Source organism: Sceloporus undulatus, chromosome 2, assembly GCF_019175285.1.
Source record: "Sceloporus undulatus isolate JIND9_A2432 ecotype Alabama chromosome 2, SceUnd_v1.1, whole genome shotgun sequence".
Lineage (NCBI taxonomy): Eukaryota > Metazoa > Chordata > Lepidosauria > Squamata > Phrynosomatidae > Sceloporus > Sceloporus undulatus.
Genome location: NC_056523.1, coordinates 252,998,193 through 253,025,253, shown reverse-complemented (window position 1 = coordinate 253,025,253; position 27,061 = coordinate 252,998,193). Strand labels below are relative to the sequence as shown.

Sequence of the window (27,061 nt, the reverse complement as noted above, 5' to 3'; positions counted from 1 at the left end):
AATTAACTCTAATGCATAATACAACTTCTTCAAACTCCCTAAATATATCCTGTCCCTGTTCATATAATGATTGAGTTTCCTTTCTACTACCAAAGTTTATTTGGTTGAGTATGTGTGTTTGTATTTAAAGGGGATCTCTTTATGCATAGCATTCAGAAACATGAGTCTCTAAAATGAGCCAAACGGCCATCCCATAGCCTTGTAATTCTGAATTCTCATTTAGGCTGTTTCACAGAAATTGTTTTTGCCAATTAACACAGAAATTAATTAGGGAATTAATGAAGGAATCCAGACATCCAATTCAAAATAGATTGGAAACAGTAGAAGAGGATGTTGCCCAGGCTCCAGAAGACAGAAATTACTTTAATGTTTGTAGGTTGTTGTATTTTTTCCTGAAAGGACACAGGCTACCCTTAAAGTAACAGAACATTAAAAGAAATAAATCCAGAACACCCGCTATTAAGATCAATCACTGTTTGATGGTTTCGGTTAGTACTACTTTAATGTACTCAAAATAGTAGTACAAGTTCAGCAAATCTTTAGTGCACATTTTAAGTGATACACTTCCTTCAAAAAAGAATACCAGGTTTGATCCAGAGCAGATCCAATTAAATCAATTTGACAAGTGAGCCATGATTAATACAAATCTAAGTTTTAATAGATCTGGATCAATTCAATCAAATTTATAATTATATGCATATTTACTTTCCATTTTGGGCCCTCCTATTTGCATTCTGAACCACAACAGGTGGCAGTATCATCTTGTTCATTCATCGTCACTTTCAATTTATAAACATTAAAACAAATTAGCATATACAAGAGCTGAGCTTCCTTTGGCTCAAAAACTCCTCAATTTTACATAAAGTGTATTATCAAGTTTATTATGAACTATCTCTGCTCAAGCAAATGTTCTAGTATTACATAACTTTCACCTACCTTCAAAGGCTAACTGATAATTAATGGGATGCATCTTGGAATAGATTTTAAAAAAAGTTTTAGCACCTTATCCATATGCAATTATTATATTATCATTATATTTGTTTATATCTCTCCCGTTCCCTAAAACTGAGACTCAGCGTGGCTTAAAGGATTAAAACAGTACAATTTAAAACATAGAAAAGTGTTACATTAAAACAGAATTAAATTATTACAATATTAAAACTGATTTGCATATAAAATACAGTTAAAAAGATAAAAGTGTTTAAAATACTTTAAAAGAATACAACACCCAGACTGTTTTTTAAAAACCTTCTGTTTTAAAAGCCTATCTGAACAGGTAGGTTTTAACCTGTCGGCAGAAGGCAACCAAGGAAGGGGCCATTCTGGTCTCTCTGAGAAGGGAGTTTCAGTGTTTAGGGGCAGCCATGGAAAAGGTCCTCTTTCTTGTCCACCACCAACTGTGTTTGTGATGCTGGTGGGATGGAGAAAGGGCTTTTCCTGAACATTTCAGAGCCTGAGCCGGCTCATACAAGGAGATACAGTCTGCCAAATAGCCTGGACCTGAGCCATATATCCAAGGGATGGGTTGCACCTTATAGCAGTTTGCAGGAATGTTTTTGCTAAGAGTCTGAAGCCTGAAGGAGATGAACAAAAAGCACCAGCTTTGAGCCACTTGAGGGCATGGTGTTTATATGACACAGGCCCCAAAAGCAGCTAGAAGCCATGCAGAGAGCACACCAACCTGGAAAAGTCAACACAAAAAAGAGCAGCGAAAAACTGCTCATGCCGATGGCCAGGTTGAAGACTGCAGCGGCAGCCCGCTTCAGACATGGGCTGGTACAGTCATCGCAGTCCCATTACGACCCTTTTGGCCCATCTGCTTTGGGCCTTTAAAAAATCTGATCAAGGTGGCTTTACACTGAGTTATGTGCAGGAAGGAGACAGTATTTTTGAGGGCAGGAGTTCATCAAGTGCTGGAGATAAAAACCTAAATTTTATACAGAGAACAATAAACAGGATGAACTTGAACTCTTAGCAGAGCAAAGCAAACATGATATAATTGGCATCACTGAAACCTGGTGGAATGAGTCTCATGATTGGAATGTAATACTAGAGGGGTATAACCTATTTCAGAAAAATAGACCAAACAGGAAGAGAGATGGAATGGTAGGATGTGTACAGCTGTGAACAGATCCGTGAGTTAAATCCTGGAGGTAGGGTTGCCATAATTTGCTACCGGGACAAAACAAAGAAAAAATGGAGTACAAAATGTAGGGTAAATGTGGGACAAAATGTAGGACAAAATTTGCCTGAAAATGTAGGACATTCAAGAAAAGTGGAGGACACAATCAACTAGAAACCAAAAACATTAATTGTTAAAAAAAATTCAAAGATATCAAGATCGTACCTGTGAGATGCATCTGAGGAAGTGGACTTTAGGAAAGCTCATGCTGCCAATTAGTTGATGCGGCAGCAGCAGCCCCGCACACCTCCGCTGCCGCCAGAGGAGGCCTTGCCTTTTTTTGGGGCCTAGCCAGCCAGCCGGGCCCCTCATGGCTTCGGAGCCGCCGGGAGAAGCCCATCACCGTGGCAGCGGCCTTCTCCGGGGCCTAGCCAGCTGGCCAGGCCCCTTGCGGCTTCAGAGCCACCGGGTGATTCCATGATCAAGAATACTAATAGAGAAGGGGGCCTATGAGGTAAGGGAGTTTCTTGAAAGTGAAATATTGCACAACTTCAAACAGTTCTGATGTCTACAGAAACCAGGATGGATGTCTAAACAACTTTCAACTGAAGTAAGACTGAAAAGAGATATGTACAAGAAATGGAAAAAGAGGGAAATCGCCCAAGAAGAATTAAAAAAAATAATAGCCAGCTCATGTAGGGAAAAAGTCAGAAAAGCTAAAGCACAGAATGAGCTCAGGCTAGCTAGACAGGTTAAAAACAATCAAAAGGGCTTTCTTTGGTTATAACTATAGCAAAAGGAAGGAAATAACAGGGTCAATATGTAGAGAAGACAGCAAAATGCTAACAGGGAACAGAGAAAAGGCAAAACAAGTCAACACTTTTTTTTGCTCAGTCTTCTCTGAAAAGGAAAACAGTGCTCAGCCTGGGGGAAATAGAGAAGATGATGCAGTAGGGGAAATGCAGCACAGAAAGGTAACAAGGTAGTACAGGAATACCTGGCTACTCTAAACAAATTCAAGTCTCCAGGGCCAGATGAACTACATCCAAGAGTATTAAAAGAACTGTAATCTCAGAACTACTGTCAATAATCTTTGACAATTCCTGGAGAACAGTAGAGTTCCCAACAGACTGCAGGAGGGCAAATGCTGTTCCCCTCTTCAAAAAAAGCGAAACAAAGAGGACACAAATAATTACCACCCAGCCAGCCTGAGATCAATATGCAGAAGGATTCTAGAGCAGATCAGTAAACAGACAGTCTGTAAGCACTTAAGAGGGAACCACTAAAAGTCAGCATTGATTTCTCGAAAATGAATTATGTCAGACTAATCTTCAGTGTTGCCAACAAGCCTCGAAGATATATCCCTGAAATGTTTTACCAAAATCCAAAATCCCCAGAATTCCTCAAAATTTACTGGACTACTCAGTCAAAATACCTGGAAAGAAATTAATTAAATTCCCCAGATTCCTGGGAATTCCCCGGAAATTGACAACACTGCTAATCTTATCTCTCTCTCTTTTTTACTATAACTCTGATACTGGGGCCTATAGTATCTGGAGGACTGCATAATTCCCACTCATGCTCCAAATGAAGCACAGCCACCTATAAGACCATAAGTAGCTGGACTGTACATCTTGGCATGTACAGTCATCTATCACTCCCTCCTCTTCCTCTTCTCAAACTGACCCCTAGCAAATAGCATCACTTATTAACAACAATTATGATTATTATTACTATTCCTACTACTACTATAGCTCTGTAACAGAAAAAAGTCGTTCAATGGTTTTTATACCATGAGTGGCATTGTAAACACATAATGACTAACAGGTACAGCTGTTCATCACTTTTCTTTCTCAGAATTTGCAGGAAATTGGTGAACTCTAGGGTAAGCTGAATATTCAAATACTGGCACATGGGGAAGGGGATCAAAGCATCCTCTCTTTAGATTGTTATTATGAAACATGTATACATATATGCCTGTTAATAGAGGCCTGAGTCCCATTGGTAATCTCACTGAATCAATATGATCTACATATAAAGTGTTGACAATCAATCACCAATTGATTCAGTGTCTAACTGGGATTTAAAATAGGATTCAGGCTAGAGGTAACAGGTGAATCTTTCCACCGGAGAGAGAAAAAATACATTTTTTTTTCTTTCACAGCCTTCCAATTTTTAATACACAAGAACTCTCCTGCTGGCAACCCTACACAGAGACTGTGAATAGGCAAGCTCTTAACCAGACTGATGCAAAGAAATCAGGTGACAATTTCCCCATCGTTTTATTTCTCTAATAAGAAACATTGGTCCAATTGAATGTCTTTGTAATAATTCCTTCTAAAAACACTTCTTTAGTCTGTTCAAAAGTTTGTAGACATCCCGATAATGGTTAATGGAATGTCTATGAATATCTGAACTGCTCAGGGAGCAAAGCTATCCAAAAAAACCTCAAACCCTGTTTACAATACATTTCCTGAGAAAAGTGATAGTTGCCAGCTTAACTGACAGATTGGTTCTATGGAAGAAGTGAGTCAGGTTATGCACTTGAAAGCTGACTTGGAGGTGTTCGGGGGGGGGGGGGGGGGGGGAGAAAGGGAGGGTGAGAGAGAACCAGAGCAGAAGAGAATCAAGCCTGAACAGGCCACTATGGAGGGTTCAGGGACACTTTCTATACTCCTACCTCCAATATACTCTGGCAAAACCAGTAAGAACCAAAAGATGACTCCAATTTTTTTAAAATGTTCTTGTTGTTAACATTGTTGGGTAGACATCTGAAGGCACCACCCCTTTTTCTTGCAAATAAATTTATCTGAAATAATGTGGGATGCAGAAATGGCCTTGGAAGTCACATGATTCCCACCTCTGGTCCACATGAAGGAAAAGAATGAAGAAAATCTTTTTTAAAATCCAGCTAGAAAACCTTGTTACATAGCCTTGCCATGTTTACACATTAAAGGGGCTGCTATGCCTGTAAGAGAAGTAACACAAGTTTTTATTAGGAGGAACTTCCTGACAATAAGGGCTGTTCGACAGTGGAAGACACTCCCTCGGAGTGTAGTGGAGTCTCCTTCCTTGGAGGCCTTCAAGCAGAGGCTGGATTGCCGTCTGTTGGGGATGCTTTGATTTAGATTTCCTGCATGGCAGGGGGTTGGACTGGATGGCCCTTGTGGTCTCTTCCAACTCTATGATTCTATTATTATTATCACTAAAAAACAGCAATTTTAAAATGCTTCTAAAAGTGTCTTTAAAATGTGCTCAACACATAACTTTTGAAAACAACTAGAAATTCATTTTATAACAATACAGTGACTTCCTTTCAATTTGTTACTTTTGAAATATGAATTGATTACATGCTTGTTACCTGCCCGAGTAACTAATTACAGGCAAATTGTTACTTCCAGACAATGGTATTATCTAACAAAAATGTTTGTAACATATGAACATGTTCCGTTCCTCCTTCAAATTCCTTGTTTTTTTAACAAAAGCAAACAAAGGCATATCAATTTACAAACATATCTTTGGCATGCCTGACAGATAAGCATTTTCCAGTTAAAATAACAATCTTTCAAAACATGACAGTCTACCCAGGTCCTGACTCCTTCAGTACATAAATAGCAATGCTGCTTTGTCAGGACTCTGTTGGAGGCACCTCCACCAAGAAACTAGGCCTTTGATCACTCACGGTGGCCAATAAAGGAACCCCTGGTTTTAAAAACAAGTAAAACACTGAGGTTAAAAAATAACAACAGTAATAGAAAACATTTCTCAAATCCTCCTCTTTACCTTGGCTCTGCATACTGCTACATTTGCAGGGAGTTGGGAAAATTGCTGTAGTTCAAATACATCTCGCACTGCCCACCGACTCAAGTGATTTTCAGCTTTGCTTGAGCCAACAACATTTTGGTTCGAATGAATGTATGAGACTTCAGCAACATCATCTGATAATTGGAAGGTGAAATACAGAATTCATGTATTTAACACTGCATATGACTGACAGATAAACATAAAATGAAAATTTAAGTCACACAGTCCACAGTTTTAATTTTTTAATTACTGTTCATTCATTCATTCATTCATTCATTCATTCATCTAAGCACATCTGGGTAGCAGAATACATATGTAAACCCTATGACTGGAAAGTTTTAACCATTTTAAGGAAGGTTATCTTTACTTCAGCAAGAAAAGAAAAAAATTGTTTGAAAGCACTATTAAAAAATCACCACAAAGTTGGTTTTCATGGTCATAAAGTACAAACAATACAGTCAGTTTTATACTGTCAAAAGGATACAGGGAGATGAAGAAAGTACAGACATATCTCAATAAACAAAGCCTATGATAAAGAAGCTCCATTTTACAAACTCTTTTTACACCCACACCCTACTTTTCTTTTTTGCCCAGTCTAGCTGGAAGTCTTTTAGCAGCAGCAGCAGCAGCGGCATTAAGAGAATGGTAAAAGAGGGCTGGAGAAACTGACTTTCATTTCTGATGTTGCAGCAGTGTGTATACAGTAAACAATGCAATATAGCGTAATCTGGGAAGGAATGGATATGGCTGAAGTGAATCCTACTGAAGCTGTGTGTCCCTGCCTACAAAAGGCAAAGTAAACTGCAGCTGCCTCCAGCAAAAAGGAAAGCAGACGAGTTGACCTCATCAGTTCTCCCAGTATAATTTTTAAAGAAAATAATAGATCTATGTCTGACCACAATATGGCAGTCACAAGATACTTGGAATTAAAAAATCATCCCAGGATGCAGTTTGGAAGAAACTTTCAAGTCATCTCTATGATGTTCAAAATGTCTTCAGCGAGGGACAGACCGCCTGAAAAGGACGGCCTGCCAGCAGCCTAATTCCCTCCGGAAGGTAGCTGCAGATGCCAAACTGTGCGACTTCCCCCCGCAGGAAAAAGAACTTGTCAAAACCAGGTTCTTTTTGTGCCGCAGGGCCAATGTCACAGATGTGCCACTTGCACATTTGTACCGTAAGTGCCGCGCAGTGATGTGCAGATACCACACAGTGCTTACGTAAAAATGCAGGCGCCTGTGTACATGGTGCACCGCCATTGTTACAGGGCCGCATTAGGGATCATGCAGTTGCCGCATGGTTCCCTAATCCTAAAATTGGTGCCAGCACAGCACTTCATGCCCGTTTGTATCGGGCCTTTGTTTATCTCTGCAAGGCTTACCTAATCTGGTTGTTTCATTTCATGTGTTCATATTGTTAGTTTTTAATAAAAAAAAAGTTTATTGAAATATGATGACTTCTTTCTTCTGGTTCTTTCTATGTTATTTCACCTTCTGGTACCAGAGTTTTTGTTAAAGTGGTAACACCCAGCAACACATCTGCTTCATGAACTGAGGCGTAACCCACTGGATGACCTTGGGCAAGTCAAGTCCCTCAGCCTTAGAGGAAGGCAATGACAAAAGAAGTTTGCTAAGAAAACCCTGATAGGTTCACCTTAGGGTCACCATAAGTCAGAAACAACAAGAAGGCAAACAACAACATCACCACACCTGTAAATTAACTCCTGCAAAGAAACAGATTATTAAAACTGTTTTAACAATCTACAAGTTTAGATTGTAATACAGGCTGTAAAACTGTTTCAGAAATTCTACTTAGGAATGTATGGTGCTTTCCAGACCACCTTTTAGGGCGGTCTGTAAAGCGCCCTCATTTGCTGCACAGAGGAGCCTCAGTGGCCAAACCACGTGACTCCTCCACGCAACAAAAAGAAGCCGCAAAAAGCAGCTTCTTTTTGCGGTGCGGTAATAACACACCGCAAGGTGGCAATGGCACACTTGTGGCATCATTACCGCGCAGCGACGTGTGGACGCTAAGCATCCGCTACAGCAAGATGGTGGCACCCATGTAGAATGGACACCGCCATTTTGTACGTGCTCGGCACATACTAAGGTTGGGGGCATCCGGAAAGGACGCCCCTTTCTAACCCTAGTACATGCCATGCACGTACTTTTGGCCCATGCGGAACAGGCCTAACTCATTATAAAAAACCGCAACTTACCTCTTCCACACTGAAGTCTCTTCCGGGATGTAACCAGGTTCTATCACATGCTGTGAGCTTCGCAACTTTGCAAATTGGCCAGCTGAAGGCAGATTCTAGCCAGATTTTAGGCGGGATGCAGCTGGAACGCGGCATCAGCGACAAAATGTGTGCGATAGAATTCAATTCAGAGGAGGTAAGTTGTGGTAATTTACAATGTGATAAACTCCTTATTTTAAGCCCTTGCAGCAATTTTAATGGGCCTTCTCTAGTTGGAACTATACAGGACAATGCCAGCCAAAATCTGCAATTGGCTTTAAAATGTATATTATGTACTATGAGGGATTTTTTGGGGGGCAGGATACCCATCTTTCAAACACTGTATTTTATTTATTTATTTATTAAAAATTGATAAAAAAGCATATATAAAGTTACCAAGTAGTCTGTCCAACGAATCTGCTCCTTGTCTTTGGCTTGCCGTTGTTTCCTTTCTCAAAGAAGTATGTGTCCTATTTGAATGACTTCGTTTTCTCAGCACCACAGAGGGAGGATGGGAGTATTTTGATAATTTCGACTTAAACTGAATTCCACGCTTATCACCTTTTAGCCTTTGTTTTTCTTTAACATCAACCTTCCCAGCTGAGAAATTGTCCTCTGGTGACGAAAACTCTTCTATATTCTGAGAGTCAGCATTGGTCTTCACTATCCTTGATTTATTACTATGCAAAGTCATTCTGGAAGGATTGTCGAGTACCTTGTTACTGAAGCGGCGTTTTTTCACATGTTTGGTAAATGTATGTATTCCTCTTCTTGACATCTCAATATCATCAGACTCATCACTAATGTCACTTGCTTCTTTCACAGTCCTTGATTTTATTTTGCTGAAAGATGAAGTACTCCTACTACTCTGCTCAGAATTCAAATGTTTTTGCAGAGGTGTAAGCATAGGACTTTTTTCAGTATCTAAAAATTCACACTTTACTATTGTGTCTTTATAGTTTTTAACAATTTCCCGATCGGTATGAACTTGGGAAGAAAAAATAATATCATTTTCAGATGAACTGTCTTCAGTCTCTTGAACTATCCCAACTTGATTTGAAATATACCTATCTTTATAATTTTTCCCAACATGTTTTCCTTCTTCTTCAAAATGTGGTGAAACAGAAGGATCACAGTCTGCATTTTCAATACGCACCTGTTGTTTTTTCATTCTGGCTTGTGACACAGGAGTTTTCTGATACTGTAAAATATTACAGCGGTCTTCATTTTTCAGGGAACAGCTACTTGGATCTTTAGATCTTTGTCTCAAAGACTGGCCATCAGTACTTTCATCACTGGAAGCACCAATGCAACCATCAGCTGCTGTACTTCTCTTTTCCAGAAGTTTAGGAAACCCACACTGCATTAAAGTTAGTTGTCCCTGGAGAATTTTAATGTTTTTTGCATTGCACAGTCTGCTTCTTTCTCCTTTCACCTTACAATTTCTCACAGACTCCTCATCACTGAAGTCACTGCAGAAATCAAATCCTTCCTTTTCCAGTGGCTCCAAAGGACTAACAGTATCTTGATCTTCACAACCACGCTGAAATCAGGAAAAACCAGACCAGCATAAAAATTGTGTATTTCAAAAAAACAAGAAATTGGAAAACAAATGGCTCTATAATTACCTAAAGGCTATCATAGCTACACATATATCATGGGTGCCACCTTTTATTTTATTTTGTAAACGTATTTTTATTGTTACTTGTAAAGGCGGTTATAAACACTGTTACTTATTTTAATACCATATAATCTGCTGTGCCACAATAACATTCTAGTCTTATTCATCTAGTTCTATTACCATATTCAAAGACCAAAGTACTACATAGGAAAGTACTGTAACACTCCACAAACACAGTTCCTCTCCCCACTGAAAGACAGCTGTTGAACACTGGGGCAATATTACATCCATTTATTGGCCAGAGGGGAGGAGGAGAGAAGGAGAGGTGACTAGGCAGCACCTATCCCAAAATGAAATTTCAGTCCTGGATCTCCTTTCCACAGTTAAAGTGGGAGTGCCCCCAAGTTGTCTGGTGCTGGTGGTGGATAAGAAGTTACTGAATATACACAATTAAAAAACAACAGAAATCTGGGATACCTCCAATCCCATATAGTGCCGTCATTTTGTCCTATTTTTCCTTGATTTTTCCAAGTTTTTTAAAAATTAAGTGCCTTGTAAACATTCAAACATAAGAACTTAGAACCACATTGGGTTAATCCAAAGGACAATCTAGTCCAGTGTTCTGTTCACACAGTGCCCAACCAACTACTTATGAAAACTCCCAAATCAGATCAAGAAAAGATCACCCCCCCTCCCACTTGTGCTACCAGAAATTGATACAAAGAGACAAACTTAACTATGGTATAGGAAGATAGTATGCCATTTATTCATGGTATATATCTATCTTGATAACCAGTCATGGATAGTCCCATTCTATATAAATTTATTTCATTCTCTTTCAAAGCTGCAACTTTTATCTCTTCTTAAGACATTTTATGACACTTCTCACAGAAAACATTAAACAGTATGTTTCATAGCATGTCATGGTAGAAAGAGGGACATGGTGGTTCAAGCAGTTAAGATGCTGACTCTGTTGATTGCAAGATTGGCAGGTTGGCAGTTCAAGGCCCAATTACTGCGTGATGAGCTCCCATCACTAGTCCCAGCTTATTATTATTATTATTATTAACCTTTATTTATGAAGCGCTGTAAATTTACACAGCGCTGTACATGCAATCTTTTTAGTTAGACGGTTCCCTGCCCTCAGGCTTACAATCTAAAAAGACATGACACAGAAGGAGAAGGGAGTGGTGGAGGGAAAGGGTAAGAGGTCCAGCAGTTCCTCTCAACCTCCGAGGTCTGGACCAAGGCAGATGGACTGGAGGGAGGGCAAGGCTTCATAATGGATGGTTAATCATTATCCAGAGAAAATACATAATCACAAGTAGGATAATACATATACAGTACATAGGAATACAGGAAATGGATCGATAAACAGCCAACAACAGAACATCAGATAGTAAGCGACAATTATGCGATGCCTGGGAAAGCTTCTCTGAATAGGATGGTTTTCAGCTCCGTTTTGAAGCTGGTTAAAGAAGTGATGGCTCTTGCTTGTGGAGGAAGAAGGTTCCAGGAGTGAGGGGCAGCAAGTGAAAAGGGGCGAATCCGGGATGGGGCAGAGGAAATCCTGGGCTGAGACAGGAACCCTTGACTACCAGAACGGAGGGCCCTGGTGGGAAGGTGAAGAGAAAGAAGGTCTGATAAGTAAGGAGGGGCCAGTCCATGGAGGGCTTTGAATGTCGACAGCAGGAGCTTATACTGAATGCGGAAAGGGAGAGGGAGCCAGTGAAGGGATGCCAACACAGGAGAGATGTGGTCAGAGCGGTGGGTGGAAGTGATAATGCGTGCAGCTGAATGCTGGACAGAGATTAAAGGACGGAGGTGAGAAAGAGGAAGCCCAGCCAGGAGGACATTACAGTAATCAAGTCGTGAGATCACTAGGGCATGGACCAGGATCTTGGCAGTAGAGGCGGAGAGATATGGTCGGATTTTGGCAATATTGTACAAAAAGAATCTACAAGCCTTGGCTGTGGTCTGGATCTGAGGGATACACGACAGAGAAGAGTCAAAGATAAAGCCAAGACTGCGGGCTTGCTGGACTGGTTGAATGGAAATGTTGTCCACAGAGACAGAAAAGGAGTGTTGAAGGTTGGGCTTAGGAGGAAAGACAAGGAGCTCCGTCTTGGACATGTTGAGCTTCAAACGCCGATGGCGCATCCACTGCGAGACAGCTTCTGCCAACCTAACAGTTCGAAAGCATGGAAATGCAAGTAGATAAATAGGTACCACTTTGGTGAGAAGGTAATCAGTGTTCTGTGAAGTCATGTTGGACACATGACCACAGAATTGTCTTCGACAATGCTGGCTCTTCGGCTTAGTAACAGAGATGAGCACCACCACCTATGGTAGACACGACTTGAGAACTTTATCAAAGGGGAATACCTTTACCTTATGTTAGAAAGACAACTTGCTAATTTACCATTTCTATTCCATGTTGCTGGGGTTCTTCTTCTAACCATGTAGTAGCTGTCATGACACCAGCTTCCACTTGTCCTTCTCTCTATAAAACATCAATTGCATAAAAACTCAGTCGGCTTCATAATTTTTCTGTATAGCAGTGCACTATATCATGAGGATGAACTCATTCTCATAGTACTGGCCATTATATAGCTCCCCCAATGGTACCATCCATGCATAAAAGAGAAAAATCAACAGATTTGGGGGAGCTATGGAGTGCAGCTCTGTGACAAACACATGCCTTCCTTACATGCAAAAGCTCCCAGTTCAATACTTGGCAACTTGACAAGGCACTGGAAAAAAACCTGTGTCTGAAACTCTCAACAACAATTGACACTCAGAATAAATACTATACTACTGACAAAGACAGACAAATAATATAACCTGGTATAATGTAATGTCTTATATTTCCTAATCTCAAAGTTTATAGCAAGTAGAATTTTTTCTTTGAGAAAGAGGGGAATCCTACCAAACAAACAGGCTGGATGGCTATCTGTCAGGGTGTGCTTTGACTGTGTATTCCTGCATGGCAGGGGGTTTGGAGTTTGAGGTCTCTTCCAACTCTATCATTCTATGATTCTAAAGTACACTGAAGACTTGAACATCCTCAATGGTAACAGAATACTGTTTGCTGGGGGCCAGGAGAATCAAGATGAGCAGACTGTAGAAATAGAAAGGCTTAAAAAGGGCATGGCTGGCTGGATAAACACTGAACAGCAAGGCTGTACACTGCAATATTTTCTAGCAGGGCCCACTTTTATTGTTACAATTACATTCAGGCAGAGAGCTTGGGGATCTTACATTTCTTTATTCTGCTGAAATAAAAAAAACTATAAATAGACAAAAACAAAATAAAGCAATATAGCGGCAATTAGATTAGACCCCTTTTATCCAGCAAGGAAATTAGATTGTGCTAAATCCAACTGTTAACCTCAATAGCATATGCCTATTGAATCAACAGGATTACATAAATGTTAAATCAACACTTGTGCAAATTTCACTAATCCAATGAGTCTACTCTAGATGGAACAACTGAATTTAGCCAGTTATCTTTAGGACTCCTATGAGGGGTTCTGTCTAAATCTGGACAGGTCTATACTTTTGCAATAGTGAACCCCCTTTTGCATTTTAGAATTTGTATTTTTTCCCATACACAGTAAGCCATAATGAACCTATACAAAGACATTTGAGATGACCAAGGAAAAAAATATTGCACCTCCAAAATCTCTTTTGTAAGACAGGATCCATGGTCCTGGAGCCTGAAAAGGTTATGGATACCAAAAAGTTCTCCTTGATGTTCTTTTGATCCTTGCACTGCCTCAAAATATCGCTTGGCGTTTTCACTTCCTACCACTGCACAATGCAATTGCTAAAAGAGAATGACACAAAACATTTCAGAAGCATGTTCCTGTAACAACATGTCAGAATTTCCTGGCATTTATAGTATATACATAGATTAAGAGCAGACCTAAATCCCTACGCAAGAAAATATTATGTTTTATTTTCCCTGGCAGATGCTGCCATTGTGGAGTAATATTAACTTAAGTGATTTTACTGGAAAGGAAAAAAATGTGGCCTGAAGTCTCCTACAGTATGTACTCATATAACATATGAGAATCCTAGCCTACAGCAGATATAGTATTTACAACACAGTTATTTTTTTACAACAATTATTTTTATTATTACTAATAAATAAGAATTTGTTGTTGTTAAACATAAAATGATATTAATTTATAGTTAGAAACTGGCAATGATGAAATAAACCAGACATTTTCTCATAACTATCATCCTCAAAGATCAAGTGAAAAGTTAATTAAAGTGATGCAGGAAAAAGAAATCAGCTATATCTGGATTTCCAAGGTTTCCCCTTGACTTGAGCAACAACTGTCCAGGGTTTCCTCATGATCAACATGTTTCAAATTCAAAATGGATTCAGGAAGATGGGGTTACAAGGGCAGTGTTTGCCTATAAAAGGGTGGAGATATGGATTGAGTCCTGCTTACTTCTGACATAAATGGCAAAAAGAGACTATTTCCTGTGCGATGTACATCTGCATAAACGCACATGGACAAGTTACACTCTCTCAGCCTTAGAGGAAGGCAAAGGGAAACCAAGGTTTGCCTTAGAGTCACTATAAGTTGAAAACAAATTGATGGTACACAACAACAGCAACTTCAAGGAGTGGTGTGATGGCAATATTTCTATTTCTAGGAAATACTTTGATTACATATGATAATTAATCAAATTAATTATCGAGCTAGATTGTCCTCCACCACAAGGAGGACATTTTCCACTGCTGCCCCAGCCCTTTGGAATACGCTGCCCACTGAGCTCCGCTCGACTACCACCCTGGCCCAATTCAGGAAGGATTTGAAGACCTTCCTGTTCCAACAGGCATTCCCCGATTAAAAATCCTGTGGGCCTCCCTCCTCTTTCGTGGCCAAGAGGAAGGGCTTTGGGGCTTTTAGCCTGTGTTTTTTATTATTGTGTATATGTGATGTATTTTGGATTTTATTGTATGTATTGTTGTTTTAAATTTTATACTGTAAGCCGCCCTGATCGAAGGAAGGTGCGGGATATAAATAAAAACTTTATTATTATTATTTATTTAATTAATATTTTGAATATAAAACTTTTTGTTTTGGTGGCAAAAAAAAGATTAGAAAGAAAGAATGAGATAAAATAGCTACAGTTTGTCTTGGAGAGTAAACACCATGCCCCTGAAGTGGCAAAAAGCTGCTTTATCTGGTTCATAGGCGCGTTACAGAGTGCCAAAAAGCGGCGCTCTGTCTGCGCCGTCATTAGCTGTGCCGAGAAGCCCCAGCGGCCAAACTGCGAGGCTTCCCGGCGCAGCTAAAAAGAAGCACCAAAATGGGGCTTCTTCTTGCGTCACAGAAATGACGCGACAAGGTGCCAATGGTGCACTTGACGTGTCATTCTCACGATGCTACATGCGGACACTGAGCGTCCGGCACGTAAAAATGGCCGTGCCCGTGTGTATAGGGGGCGGCCATTTATACGCTCCCGTCACGTGCTGGGGTGAGGCAGGTATGGACGCTAGATCCTCGGCCAACCCCTAGCATGTGACGGGGGCGGCGCAAAGGCCCATGCAGAACGGGCCACAGAGTGTTAATTTGAGTTTGATTTTGTTTATTTTCAAATTCTCTTATACTGCTAACTGTCTATAATATAATTTTGTTCTAGCTTGTATATTTTTTACACAATTGTACACTTTTAATGTATCTGCCATGACCTTTGGATAGTGCAATAAATTCACAGAATTAATGAATGCTACATTAAGTCAGTTTCCATCAATACACAATTAGTGAAGTTTATCCATTTATATTTTAAAAGTAAGCAATATAAATGGAAACCAAGAGAAAACATTACCTGTTTGTAAACCTGTCGTAAGTACATCATCTCCTCCACAGTTCCCAAAGAGATAAGCCTAAATACTTTCACATCTCTGCACTGGCCAATTCTGTATGCTCTGCAAAACCAAGGCCTCCAGGGTTAAAAACAGAAGACTCCATATGTATTATAGTAAAGAGTTTTTAACAGTATGCTTGTACCTGTCAATGGCTTGAAGATCATTAGCTGGATTCCAAGTTGGATCAAAGAGTATAACGATATTAGCACCAACAAAATTGAGTCCCAGTCCACCAGCCCTTTACAGTAACAGAAGAAACAAAGAACTGAAGAAGATATAAAGGTGTGTAATTTGTAAGTTATCACTATTATTTTCTAGACAAATCAGTAACAAGTTCTCTTATAAGGACTATCTGTGGCTTGTAATTAAATGTATGGCAAATTAATCACATACAATTCGCCATAAATTATATTACCTGCCCAAAAAAAAAAAAAAGACTATGAAATAATCCCCACAAATACTAGCCATCTTGTCCTAAGTACAGTATGTATCATCCTATTAGCTTCACAGCCAGCAAAGTTTCAAAACCAATCCAATGCAATACAGCTGATGCCTCTCATCGCCCACAATCTAAAAATTGTCAAAATGTAAAATTGTCATAATGTAAATTGTAATTATCTAAACTGTTTGTAGTTATGAAGTTTGTTGTTGTGACATGTGTACACAAAAGCCATTGGCTCTCAGATTTCTTTCTTTGGCTTTTTGGTAGAAGAACAAACCAGAGCATCAACTGCTGCACTGATCATATGTCACGTGAAAGACAACATAGACCAAAGGGTTATGGCCACTGAATATGGTATTTTACACATGCTACATTGAAGTAATTTTCATTCGATCCCTGCACTATACAGGATTGAAAAAAGAGGTAAGGTTTACATCAATTACAGTGCTCAATTTACGGAATAATCCTCTTGCCACATTTAATTAACCTAATATGCCACATTTCAAATTGAAAGAGGACACAATTTATGTTCATTTGAGTTTCCAAGAAAACCTCAAAAGACATAAAGCTTTCCGAACTCTCTTAAAATTTGGTGCTTCAACTTCCCAAGCATCCCTTCTTTTCCACCTCTTTTAAACTAGCTAAAGATAAGCCAAAATAAGCAATTTGGAAGATGGTATTTTAAAAGAGTTGGTTAAACTTCATCCATGTTGGCCAATTTCACTGAGAAAATGTGAAGACTTGTTCTCATTAAAATCCTCAGTGCTATTGTTTGGATCTTAAATGAATTATCCTACATGATAGAAGATCAAAATGAATATATCAATGGGCCTTTTCTCTGCAGCAATTTTTGTTTGACTAACACATTTCTCTTACAAATGTTTCAAAGTGGCTGAATTTCCAGGTGGGCTTGGAATATTTAATCTAAAGCATTTTAAAGAACTTTTAAGTCCAAAATTTTAATGCACTGGTGTGCTTCCTCTTCTTTGACCCCCACCCATCCACCAAATCCCTTAGGTGAGAAATCCTATTAGGTTACAATGGGCAGGAAATAACCACTCTGCTAGTTAAAGATACCTTCTCCAATCTTACTTGCTTTTTAAAAAATGAGATCTGTTGGAGTTTAAAAAAAAACAGAGTGAGAAACCAGAAATATAATACAGTTAGTCAACTAAAATTATCAATGTTATCCTTGGCTCTCACTCATAATTAATAACTGCTATTTTTCCAGACATAAAGAATTAATCTGAGTTCCAAGGTCTGTGATTCTTATAAGATACCTCTCTACTAATCTGAGAAACCAAAGTCTTCAGAGATGTTCACACTGTATTAATCAGAGGGAAATTAATCTCAAAATTCTCATGGGCTGTTTAAGCAAAGTGAAATACCTGCTCCTGGGAGCAATGTATACTGTTGAAATGGAGAAGTAGGAAAAGAATAAATTGGTTTGGCTCTCTCATAAACCTTGGTGGAAATATACAAGCACTGGACAAAATTAACTATCACAGAAGGAAAGTGAAGAGATCTTAGCTATTGAATCAGAGAGCCACATAACCTAAAGTGGAACATTTCCTTTCCACGTTGTAGGAGATGGGGCATTGGAGCCTAGTACTCTAATAGGTTGAGAAAGCTGCTGAACCATATTTATTGTTTTGTACTATATCACAAAGGACCCAGATACTCTAAAGGCACCAGATCCTGTCTGATCTTGGAAGTTAAGCTGGAACAGACCAGGTTAGTACTGAATGGGGGACCACCAATAAATATCAAGTGCTATATGCTGTATTTCAGGCGAAGGAATCGGCAAGACCATCTCTGATTACTCCTTGCCAGAAAAAAAACTATGAAATTCATGAGATTGCCATAAGTCAACAGGTGACTTGAAGAAAAAACACATATATGCATACTATATCACATAATGACTGAACTGTGTAATTAGAATAGCCAGGAAGGTCACCTGCCTTTAATGCTAGTTTATAGTATTAGCATCAAAAAAAGCAAAGATGCCCAACAGAAACTGTGGCCCAAAACAGACCGGCCAAAATGCCAGCTTCAGGAAAAACTGGTCACAAAAGGAGTGGAGAAAGCCCACTCTTTATTGTCATCCAGGTTTTTTTTTTGTTTGTTTTTTGCCCTGTCTGCCTGACTCCTGCGTCTTGTTTCACAGTGTTTTGATTCTAAAAATGACATCACAGATAGGAAGTCTTCTAAGTGGGCTAGTTACATTTTTAGACAAGAGTTAAGAAACTAGGCCAACTACTGGTGGTTGGGGAATTTCTATTTATACGTGCCATCACTGGCTTAATTCCACACAAAATTCAGTGTGATAACCTTGAGAATGAATATATAATGATATTTCAGTTATGAAATGGAAACAAAACTTTTATTTATTCAATATTAGCACCACACTTTCAGATCTCAAGTAATCTCTAGAAAGAAGAAGCCAATCCAAAGAACCATGGAAATGAGTAAGGGATATGACTCATTTAGTTTCTATCCTAATGGCCTTGATTGATGCAGTCTACTTCCCAGTCTTATAACAGCAGACAGTAATGTTATTGCTTCTTCCCAAGGAAGTGACAAAATTGCAAGATCAATCAAGCACGAGTGCAGTAAATTTGCTATAAACCTCTAACTACCTAGACAAAAGCAGACACAGCATTTTCTTACATTGTAGAAACAAGGCAAATGTTAACTTCTTCCATGCTGTTGAACTCTTTTACTATCTTGACCCGTCCTCTGCCTTGTATTTCCATCGAGTCTTCGGTATCTAGCCCAGATGCCATGCAATATTGTTCCAGAACATCAAGCACTAGTGAAAAAGATGGGGAGACTAGGCAATTAGTACAATTTAAAGACAACTACAATAAACCAAGAGAGATCAAGTGTCTTGAAGTTTTGTAAGAGTCCACAGTCTCCTCGCATAAATATTTCCCCAAGATCATAGAGTCATAAATATTTATCAGCATAAATTTATAATGTTTTCATTTTTATTAAAATGATAGTACATTTTTAGACAGCCCACTCTCCTAGTGGAAGTAGCAGAGTATTTGATACTAGAATCTCAAATTATATTTACATTCATTTATCACTGACAAACTACCCTGCATGTTCACAGATGACATTTTACAAGTTGCATTAACACATAAAAACAGTTGGGGGGGGGGGACAAACCTATATCCATAGCTAGTCCCAACTACAATAGACCTACGAATCACTGGGATTTACACAAGTGCCGAGTATTGATTCGCTGGGTTTATTCTGAAACTAGTAAATCTTTAGACCCCAAAGTGAATGGCCTAGTCACACTAGTTTCTGTGCAGATTTACTCAAATGTAAGTCGTGACTGAATCAATGAGGCAAATCCAGTAAACAGATATAAGAACTACACATAAGTTTCTATCAGTGTTCCACTCATAACATTTTTCCTACAAGGGAAATACTGGTATTTCCAAGTAAGGGACCACAAAAACTGTACATGTACCATAATCATATACATATCTGTATCATGGAATATATGCACATGTAACAAGAGCCAAAGGTGCTATCACGACAGAAGATGTATGCATTAATTTCCAAATTTTCTACCTAGAACTGTTTTTTTTTTAAGTAAAATGTAAAGTTTCACATTCGAAGCTGCCTTGTTATCATATTTTGCACATAACATACAAGTGGAAAAAGCAAAAAGGAATTAAGCTGCAGAGATTTCAGTCCCCATATATTCACTGTTAAAGTCAGTCACACTAAAAAAATAACAGTAGCTCACCTTGGTGAAAAGGAAAAAAGTAGCACTTTATCCTTGTTTTTTTCTGAAGTGATTTAACAGTTTCTGAAGGACTGGAAGTAGAAAATGGGGGGAGAGAACACCATGTAAATTTAGCAATACATACCTCCATAAATGTTCTATAAACTTCCAAAGATGGGCTTTAACACAAATGGATGAATAAATACAATCCATCAGCACTTTCACAAGAAGAAATAAATAAAAAGAAGGCAATTGTTTCATGTGGCATTTTAAAACTGCGAAGACACTATCGTATGTGTGAACCAACATGTGTATAAAACAATTTTATTTATTTTTTATAAAATGTTACTCCATTACATAAAGAATCCTGTGCATCAGAGGTGGGCAAATACAGGATGCATCTGACCCTGGACCTCATTTGCAATCCTTAGCTGTCAAATGGGCTGCTACTGCTGCAGAAGATACAAAAATTGTGGTTCCTAACAACAAACATCATAGCATTAAAAGTACTCCTTACAGCTTTTTCATGACCATAAATTCAATCTAAATGATGAGAAAATTGAAATAATTAAAGATTCCCAACCTGGAACAATAATGATAAGAATTGAGATTGCAGTTAAGATATCAGAAGTCAGGATTGGAGAGGGCAGCTATGAAAGAACTAGATGAAATCCTAAAGTGGCAAAGATATAAAACTGAACACAAAGTTAGGATCCCCCAAACCACTGATTTCCCCTCACCATGTTTGGATGTGAGAGCTGGCCAGTGAAGTAGGCTGAGAGAAAGAATATCAACTCATCGGGATGTGGTTCTGGAGAAGAGTGATGAAGATATTGTGGATGGCCAAAAAGACAAATAGCAAGGAGTACATTTCTGTATCACTTATCAGTGCACATACACACTCCTAAGTGGTTTATAACATGTAAGCTAATTGCCCCCAACAAGCTGGGTACTCATTTTAGCGACTTCGGAAAGAGCGAGGCTGAGTCGACCCTAAGCCCCTGGCTGGTATTGAACTCACAACTTGTGGTTTGTGAGTGAGCGGCTGCAGGACAGGCATTTAACCATGCGCCACCAGGCTCTTCAAACAAACAATTGGGTCCTAGAACAAATCAAGCTTAAACTCTACCCGGAAGCCAAATGACAAAATTGAAGCTGTCATACTTTGGCTGCATCATGAGAAGGATGATTCATTAGAAAAGACAATAAGCTAGGAAAGGTGATGACAGTAGAAAACCAGATGGAAAGACTCAATTAAGGAGGCCATGACCAGGAGCCTGCAGGATTTGACCAAAACAGTTAGGACAGGGGGTCTTGAAGGTATGTCATTCATCCCATGTGTTACAGTGGTCAAAGTTTGGTTCAGCAGCAGATATGGCAGGTTCAGTGTGTGACTCCCAACCTGAATAACTCCCGTCAAAGATTCAGGCACAGGAGGGGCAGGGGTGCTTGAATCTCCCGTAAAATTAGGCTGGGAATCAGGACTCAAGTCCCATTAAAACTAAGCTATGGGCTGAACCCTCGGAAATGATCCAGAAAACCTGGACCATCAGGATTCCTGTGTAGTTGGGCCTCATTAGCACTATCAGAAGTGTACTAAATAAGGTAGTTATTTATTATTGTTGGTGAATTTCCCAGGAATAATAAAGGCTACCTGCAATCTATCCTATGAACATTTAACTTGCAAGTAACTACACTGTTACTATTACTAAATAATACAATTTATTAAATATTGTAAATAGTAATAGTACAATTTACTAATACTGTAATAGAAATTGTAAATATAATTTGTACCAAGTCCAATAGAATAATTACAAAGAAAGTCAAAGATGAAAGTGCAAAGGCAGGATTAATGCTGAATATAAAGAAAACAAAAGTAATGACCAGGGAAGAAATACATAAATTCAACTTAGACAATGAAGAAATGGAAAAGTTAAAGAGTTCCCAGAATCAAACATCATTCAGAAGGTGACTGCAGCCAAGAAATAAGAAGACTAGGGATAGGAAGGGCAGCTATGAAATAGCTAATAAGATCCTAAAGAGTATATACATACAACTGAGCACTAAATTCAAATTATCCAAGGCATAGTATTCCCCATTACCATGTACAGATGACAGTGTGCTTGGAAGGTGAAGGGCAATAGAAAGAAAGAAGCACTGTATCCCAGATGGCAGACTCAATAGGGAAGTCACGGGCAGAATTTAAGCAGAACAATGAAGGATGGGGGGCTTGAATGTCTCTTCCACAGGATTACCATAAATTGGGGCCAACTCAAGGGCTGTTAACAACAACAACAAAGCTCCACTGAACACATGGAAGGCACCTCTACACTGCACTTCTAAGAGTCTTCATAATGAAGGATGTTGAACGATAATGGACAGGAAAAGTAATTTGTCCTCCCCCAGCAAGTAGGCAAAATTAATAATGCCTGCCAAGGATTGAGCCCCCCTCACCTTAAAAACTGTTCCAAAGTCTCTGCCCATCCTGCTGCCCTACACCACTTTGACTAAGTGTAAAGTAAATGTATGAAACGTCAAAGGAAAAATGATTTTATTTCAATCACAATAGAGAAAAAGAGAAACCATATTTTCTAAGGTTTTCACAGCCTGTGACATCATCTTTGTCTACATGATTGATACCACAACATACTATTATTTTAAAAACACCTGGAGACCAAATTCAACCTGAACAGAGATTACTCTATTTTAATTCTGCTGCACTATATCCAAGTTCAGAATTTATTGGAACTTGCCTTCTCAAAATAATCAGTCAGCTGAAAGCCCGCTTGCTCCTACTGTCCCCATCCCTGTGTTTACAGTAAATTTGGCTTCCCAGACTTTGCACAGACCCTGAAAGGCTAATAATCCACCCACATGAAACCTTCTTCGCCACGGAAGCAAAAACACGGACATTCCATAAATAGTAATACTGTTATTTTCTAAAGAACCAGGTCCACATCTGGCAATAGTAATTCCAGAACACTGTGCAGAAGCAAGACACAAATGGGAAAGAGGAATTTTCTACACCATGTCTGTAGTCTACTCCCACTGGGCAATAAATATTAAACAATGTCATTGATCATGACAAATACTAACCTCTTCATTTGAAGATTTTCCACAAAGCACAGTACCCAAATCACAGGATACTTGTCTGATTAATTCTGTAATAGTAAGTAAAATGCTGACTACAAAGCAGCAAAATCATGTCAGCAATAACGTACGCTTTAAAGAACCGCACTCAATTACATGGCAATAAAAGAGGCATAATAGGAAATATTTGCAGAGCTTCAGCCTACTACAGTTGGAAACTGTCAAAACTGGATTGCTTAATGGATAAAATGTTAGTTACATCTGCAGCACAGCAGCTCTGAAAACAAGTGAAGAATAAAAAACCAGGGAGAAACACGCCAATCCAACATTCAGATCAATATTAATGAAAAGCAAAACATGAATGGTAAGAAATCAAATGCAAATCAGAAACAACAAGATGCTAAGCCTTGCTTTCATGCATAATACTCATCAGGTAAAGAGAATATCATGGTTTCAACTTCGCAGGATAAACTACTACAGTTAATATGGAAGCAACCTTACTAATGGTTGATTTGAAGATGTTTATGAGCGAGCATTTTTTGCTCAATGCAAAAACTTTTATAAACATTGCCCTAACTTCATAATCTATAAAGCTCTTCTTACCTGAGAGATTTTACAATACTTGCTTTTGTTCTGGTCTAAAGTACACAAAGGATCTTTTCCTACTTATACTATTGATGTATTCAGACCATACATGATTTTGAGGGCCAATGTGGCAAGTGGTTGAGTGTTCAAGTGTGACTCTGGAGACCAAAGTTTTGATTCTTTAGCCATGAGACTAGGGTTGCCATACCTGGTTTCAGCTAGGACAATCCCGGTTTTGGGGTCTTGGGACTGTCCCGGCCCAGTTTGACAAGATGTCCCGGGTCCTGGCTCAACAAGCTCCCACCACCTCCACCACAGGCCCTCAGCTCCTTCTCCCTCTTGGCTTCGCCACTGGAAGAGCTGAAAGCCCACCCGCTGCAGCTCTCCAACTCCCCACAAGGGACAGTGGCCCAGAGGAGGAGGAGCTTTAAGGAAGACAGGTAGGGCAGGGCTGTGGTGGGGGAACGCAGGGGCCTCTGCTGCCATTGCCACACTTTTGGTGTAGCGGCGGGAGGCCTATGCCTTTGAGGCCTCTCTTTCTCGCTGGCGAGGAGGAGAGTCAGGGGAAGGCAGGGGCCTCCGCCGCCGTTTGCTGCACTTTTGGTGCGGCAGTGGGAGGCCTATGCCTTTGAGGCCTCTCTGTCCGCTGCCGGGGGGGGAGGGGGTTGGGGAAGGCAGGGGCCCTGCCGCCGTTTGCTGCGCTTCGGTGTGGGCAGCGGGAGGCCTATGCCTTCAAGGCCTCTCTCTCTCAGCTGGCTGGGAGGGGGTTGGGGGAAGGCAGGGGCCTCCACTGCTGTTTGCCGTGCTTTTGGCACGGCGGCGGGGGGCCATCCTTCGAGGCCTCTCTGCTGCTTGGGGAGGTCTGGGCTGGGGGAAGGTTAGGGCCAGCTGGGCTCTTCTTATTCCCTCCTCTTCTTTTTCTTCTCCTCTTCTACTTTCCTCCTCTCTTCTTTTCTTCTCTTCTTTTCTTCCCTTCTTTCTTCTCATCCTTTCCTCCTCTTCGTCTTCCTCCTCTTCTTCGTCTTCCCACTTCCTCCTCTTCCTCCTATTTTTTATCTTCTTTTTCCTATTCCTCTTCTTCTCCTCCTTTCTTCTTTCTTTCTCCTTCTTTTCTCCTCCCCTCTTCCTCCTCTGCTGTTGTTGTTGTGTGCCTTCAGCCCTTTCCAACTTATGGTGACCCTATAAAGCAGAGGTAGGCAACCTGCAGCCCGTGGGCCGGATGCGCCCCAAGGCCTTGGGACCGGCCCCAGCCTGGTCCTGCCACCAATTGCCGCCGGGGCTTTGGGGGGCAATTGTCTATAGAAGCCTCAGAAACATGCATTTATATTAAACATTTTTTAAAAATCAGCAATTTTTTTCACGTGTCCTCCATTTTTTTTAAAAAAGGGTCTTCCATTTGAAAATTTTGTCGTACATTTGTCTGGTTTATTTATATATTTAATTTTTTTTAATTATTAAATTATTTTATTTTTTGGCTTCGGCCCCCCAGTTGTCTGAGGGACAGCAACCTGGCCCCCGGCTCAAAAAGATTGCCTACCTGCTATAGAGTTTCCTGGCAAGTTTCTTCAACGGGGGGGGGGGGGGTAACCTTTAGCTGAGAGATTGTGACTTGCTGCCCCAAGTCACCCGGGGGTTTCCATGGCCGAGCTGGGATTGAACCCTGGTCTCCCATTGTCCTAGGCCACCACACCATGCTGGACCCTCCAGCACTTAAAATTACAGTACTTATTTATCATTTATTATTGTGTACCTTCAAGTTGTTTTCCACCTTAGGGAGACCTAAAACAAACCTATCCTGGGGTGTGCTGGCAAGATTTGTTCAGAGGAGGTTTGCCATGGCTTTCTGCTGAGGAGCTGAGAGAGTGTGACTTGCTTGAAGTACCCAATAGGCAGGGAATCGAATCCTGGTCTCCAGAGTCCTAGTCCAACACACAAAGCTACATCCCAACTTCTATCCAGGAAGAATGTCAAAATGTCCTCAATTCTGAACATGAGTGAGAAGCATAAATTATATTGTTTTTTATTAATGTGTTTGTCCTCCATTTTTTCTTAATCATCCTACATTTTGTCCACATCATGTCCTACATTTGTCCCAGTTTTGCGAAAGGGAATTTGGCAACCCTGCATGAAACCCACTGGGTGACCTTAGGGAAGTCACATTCTCTCAGCCTCAGGGAAAGGGAATGGTAAACTCCCTCTGAACAAATCTGTCCCCAAGAAAACCCCAGTCTTAAGGGTCACCAGATTCAGAAACGACTTGAAGGCACACAACAAAGAACAAGATAAACACTTTTTTTTAAAGGATGCAATTTTTTCTACAACTTGCTAAAACATTATAGCCTCTAGAAATTTTTGGTCTGTTTTATGTACACAAACAGGAATAGTTAAAGAGTAAATTTATCTACCAGCATCCCAAAATGTTAATATAGTCAGTGAGTGCTCCATCACTAGAGCATACCAGCCACATCATTCTAGTCCCACTTACTCATTTCATATACATCCCTCTTGTTTTCTACTATTCCATGGTCAGCTATATTCTGTACCCATGGATTTGTAATACTCAGCATTCTGAAGTTGCATAACCCTCCCCATACTCAACTTGTCCTTTCTTCTTTGAAGAGAGGTCAGCCTGAAAGATTTGAGCTTTGAGGAATGGAGAAACATAGGCTAGGGAGGACCAAGTTATGTCACACCAAATGTCCCCCAGCATAAGGACATAGCAACTATGCCAGGATATTCAGGCAAGGAAAATCCTAAGTAATTTCCAACAACCCTACACTGAGAGGGACTTGAATTCAACACAGCTTTGCCTGGTTTGGCTTGACTCAAGTGGCCAACCAACATCTTATGTGTCAGGACAACAGTTTTACCATGGACACAAAATTTGCATGCATATTCGCAATTTTAGGGAATGGCTGAAAACAGTTAAGTTGCTTTGCTTGCTCTGGATTACTGAGGAAGGGAAGAAGAATTTGATGGTCATGTGACTGTCTGCAGCAGGGAGGCCACTTGAGGAGACAAACTGAGCTAAGAACAACCACAAGATTGAAAAGACAGAGTAGACAAATTTGTTCAGACCACAAATCTGGATTAAAAAAATGATCAAGAGGAAGATGTAGTGTAGCCTGTATGGCCTGACATGGAAAAAAGTGTTGAGCTGGGGGAAAGGAATCAGTGTTGCCAATTACCCTCAAAGATACCCTGATTCCAGGGAATTCCCCCAAATTACCCAGAAGGGAGCAGGACTTCTGGGGTGGGGGGCCACAAGGCAGTATGGGAAGGCCTCAAGGGGCGGGACTTCCAGGACGGGGAAGGTATGTTTGGGCGGGACTTTCAAAATCTCCGGGAAAGTCAAAGAGAATTTAGAATACCTAATTATTCAAAATCCCCTGAAACTCCCCGGAAATTTTGAAAACAGGAGGAATTTAATGGAAGAGATTAAATTCCCTGGATTCCAGGGAATTCCTCGGAAATTGACAACACTGAAAGGAATAAAAGAGGTGAACATAAGATTGGGTTGGGAGGGGGA

The 27,061-nt window shown here is 40.1% G+C and overlaps 1 protein-coding gene across 1 annotated transcript in view; it reads right to left on the bottom strand.

The window, feature by feature from the left end:
* The window catches only part of ERCC6L2 (ERCC excision repair 6 like 2), a 75,427-nt gene that overhangs the window by 10,414 nt on the left and 37,952 nt on the right, over positions 1–27,061 (bottom strand). The window contains 10 exon segments of the mRNA XM_042447765.1: positions 5,906–6,060; positions 8,556–9,702; positions 12,203–12,283; positions 13,457–13,609; positions 15,631–15,730; positions 15,813–15,908; positions 18,783–18,924; positions 19,597–19,613; positions 19,879–19,919; positions 19,921–19,950. Of these exon segments, the coding sequence (XP_042303699.1) occupies positions 5,906–6,060; positions 8,556–9,702; positions 12,203–12,283; positions 13,457–13,609; positions 15,631–15,730; positions 15,813–15,908; positions 18,783–18,924; positions 19,597–19,613; positions 19,879–19,919; positions 19,921–19,950 (1,962 nt within the window).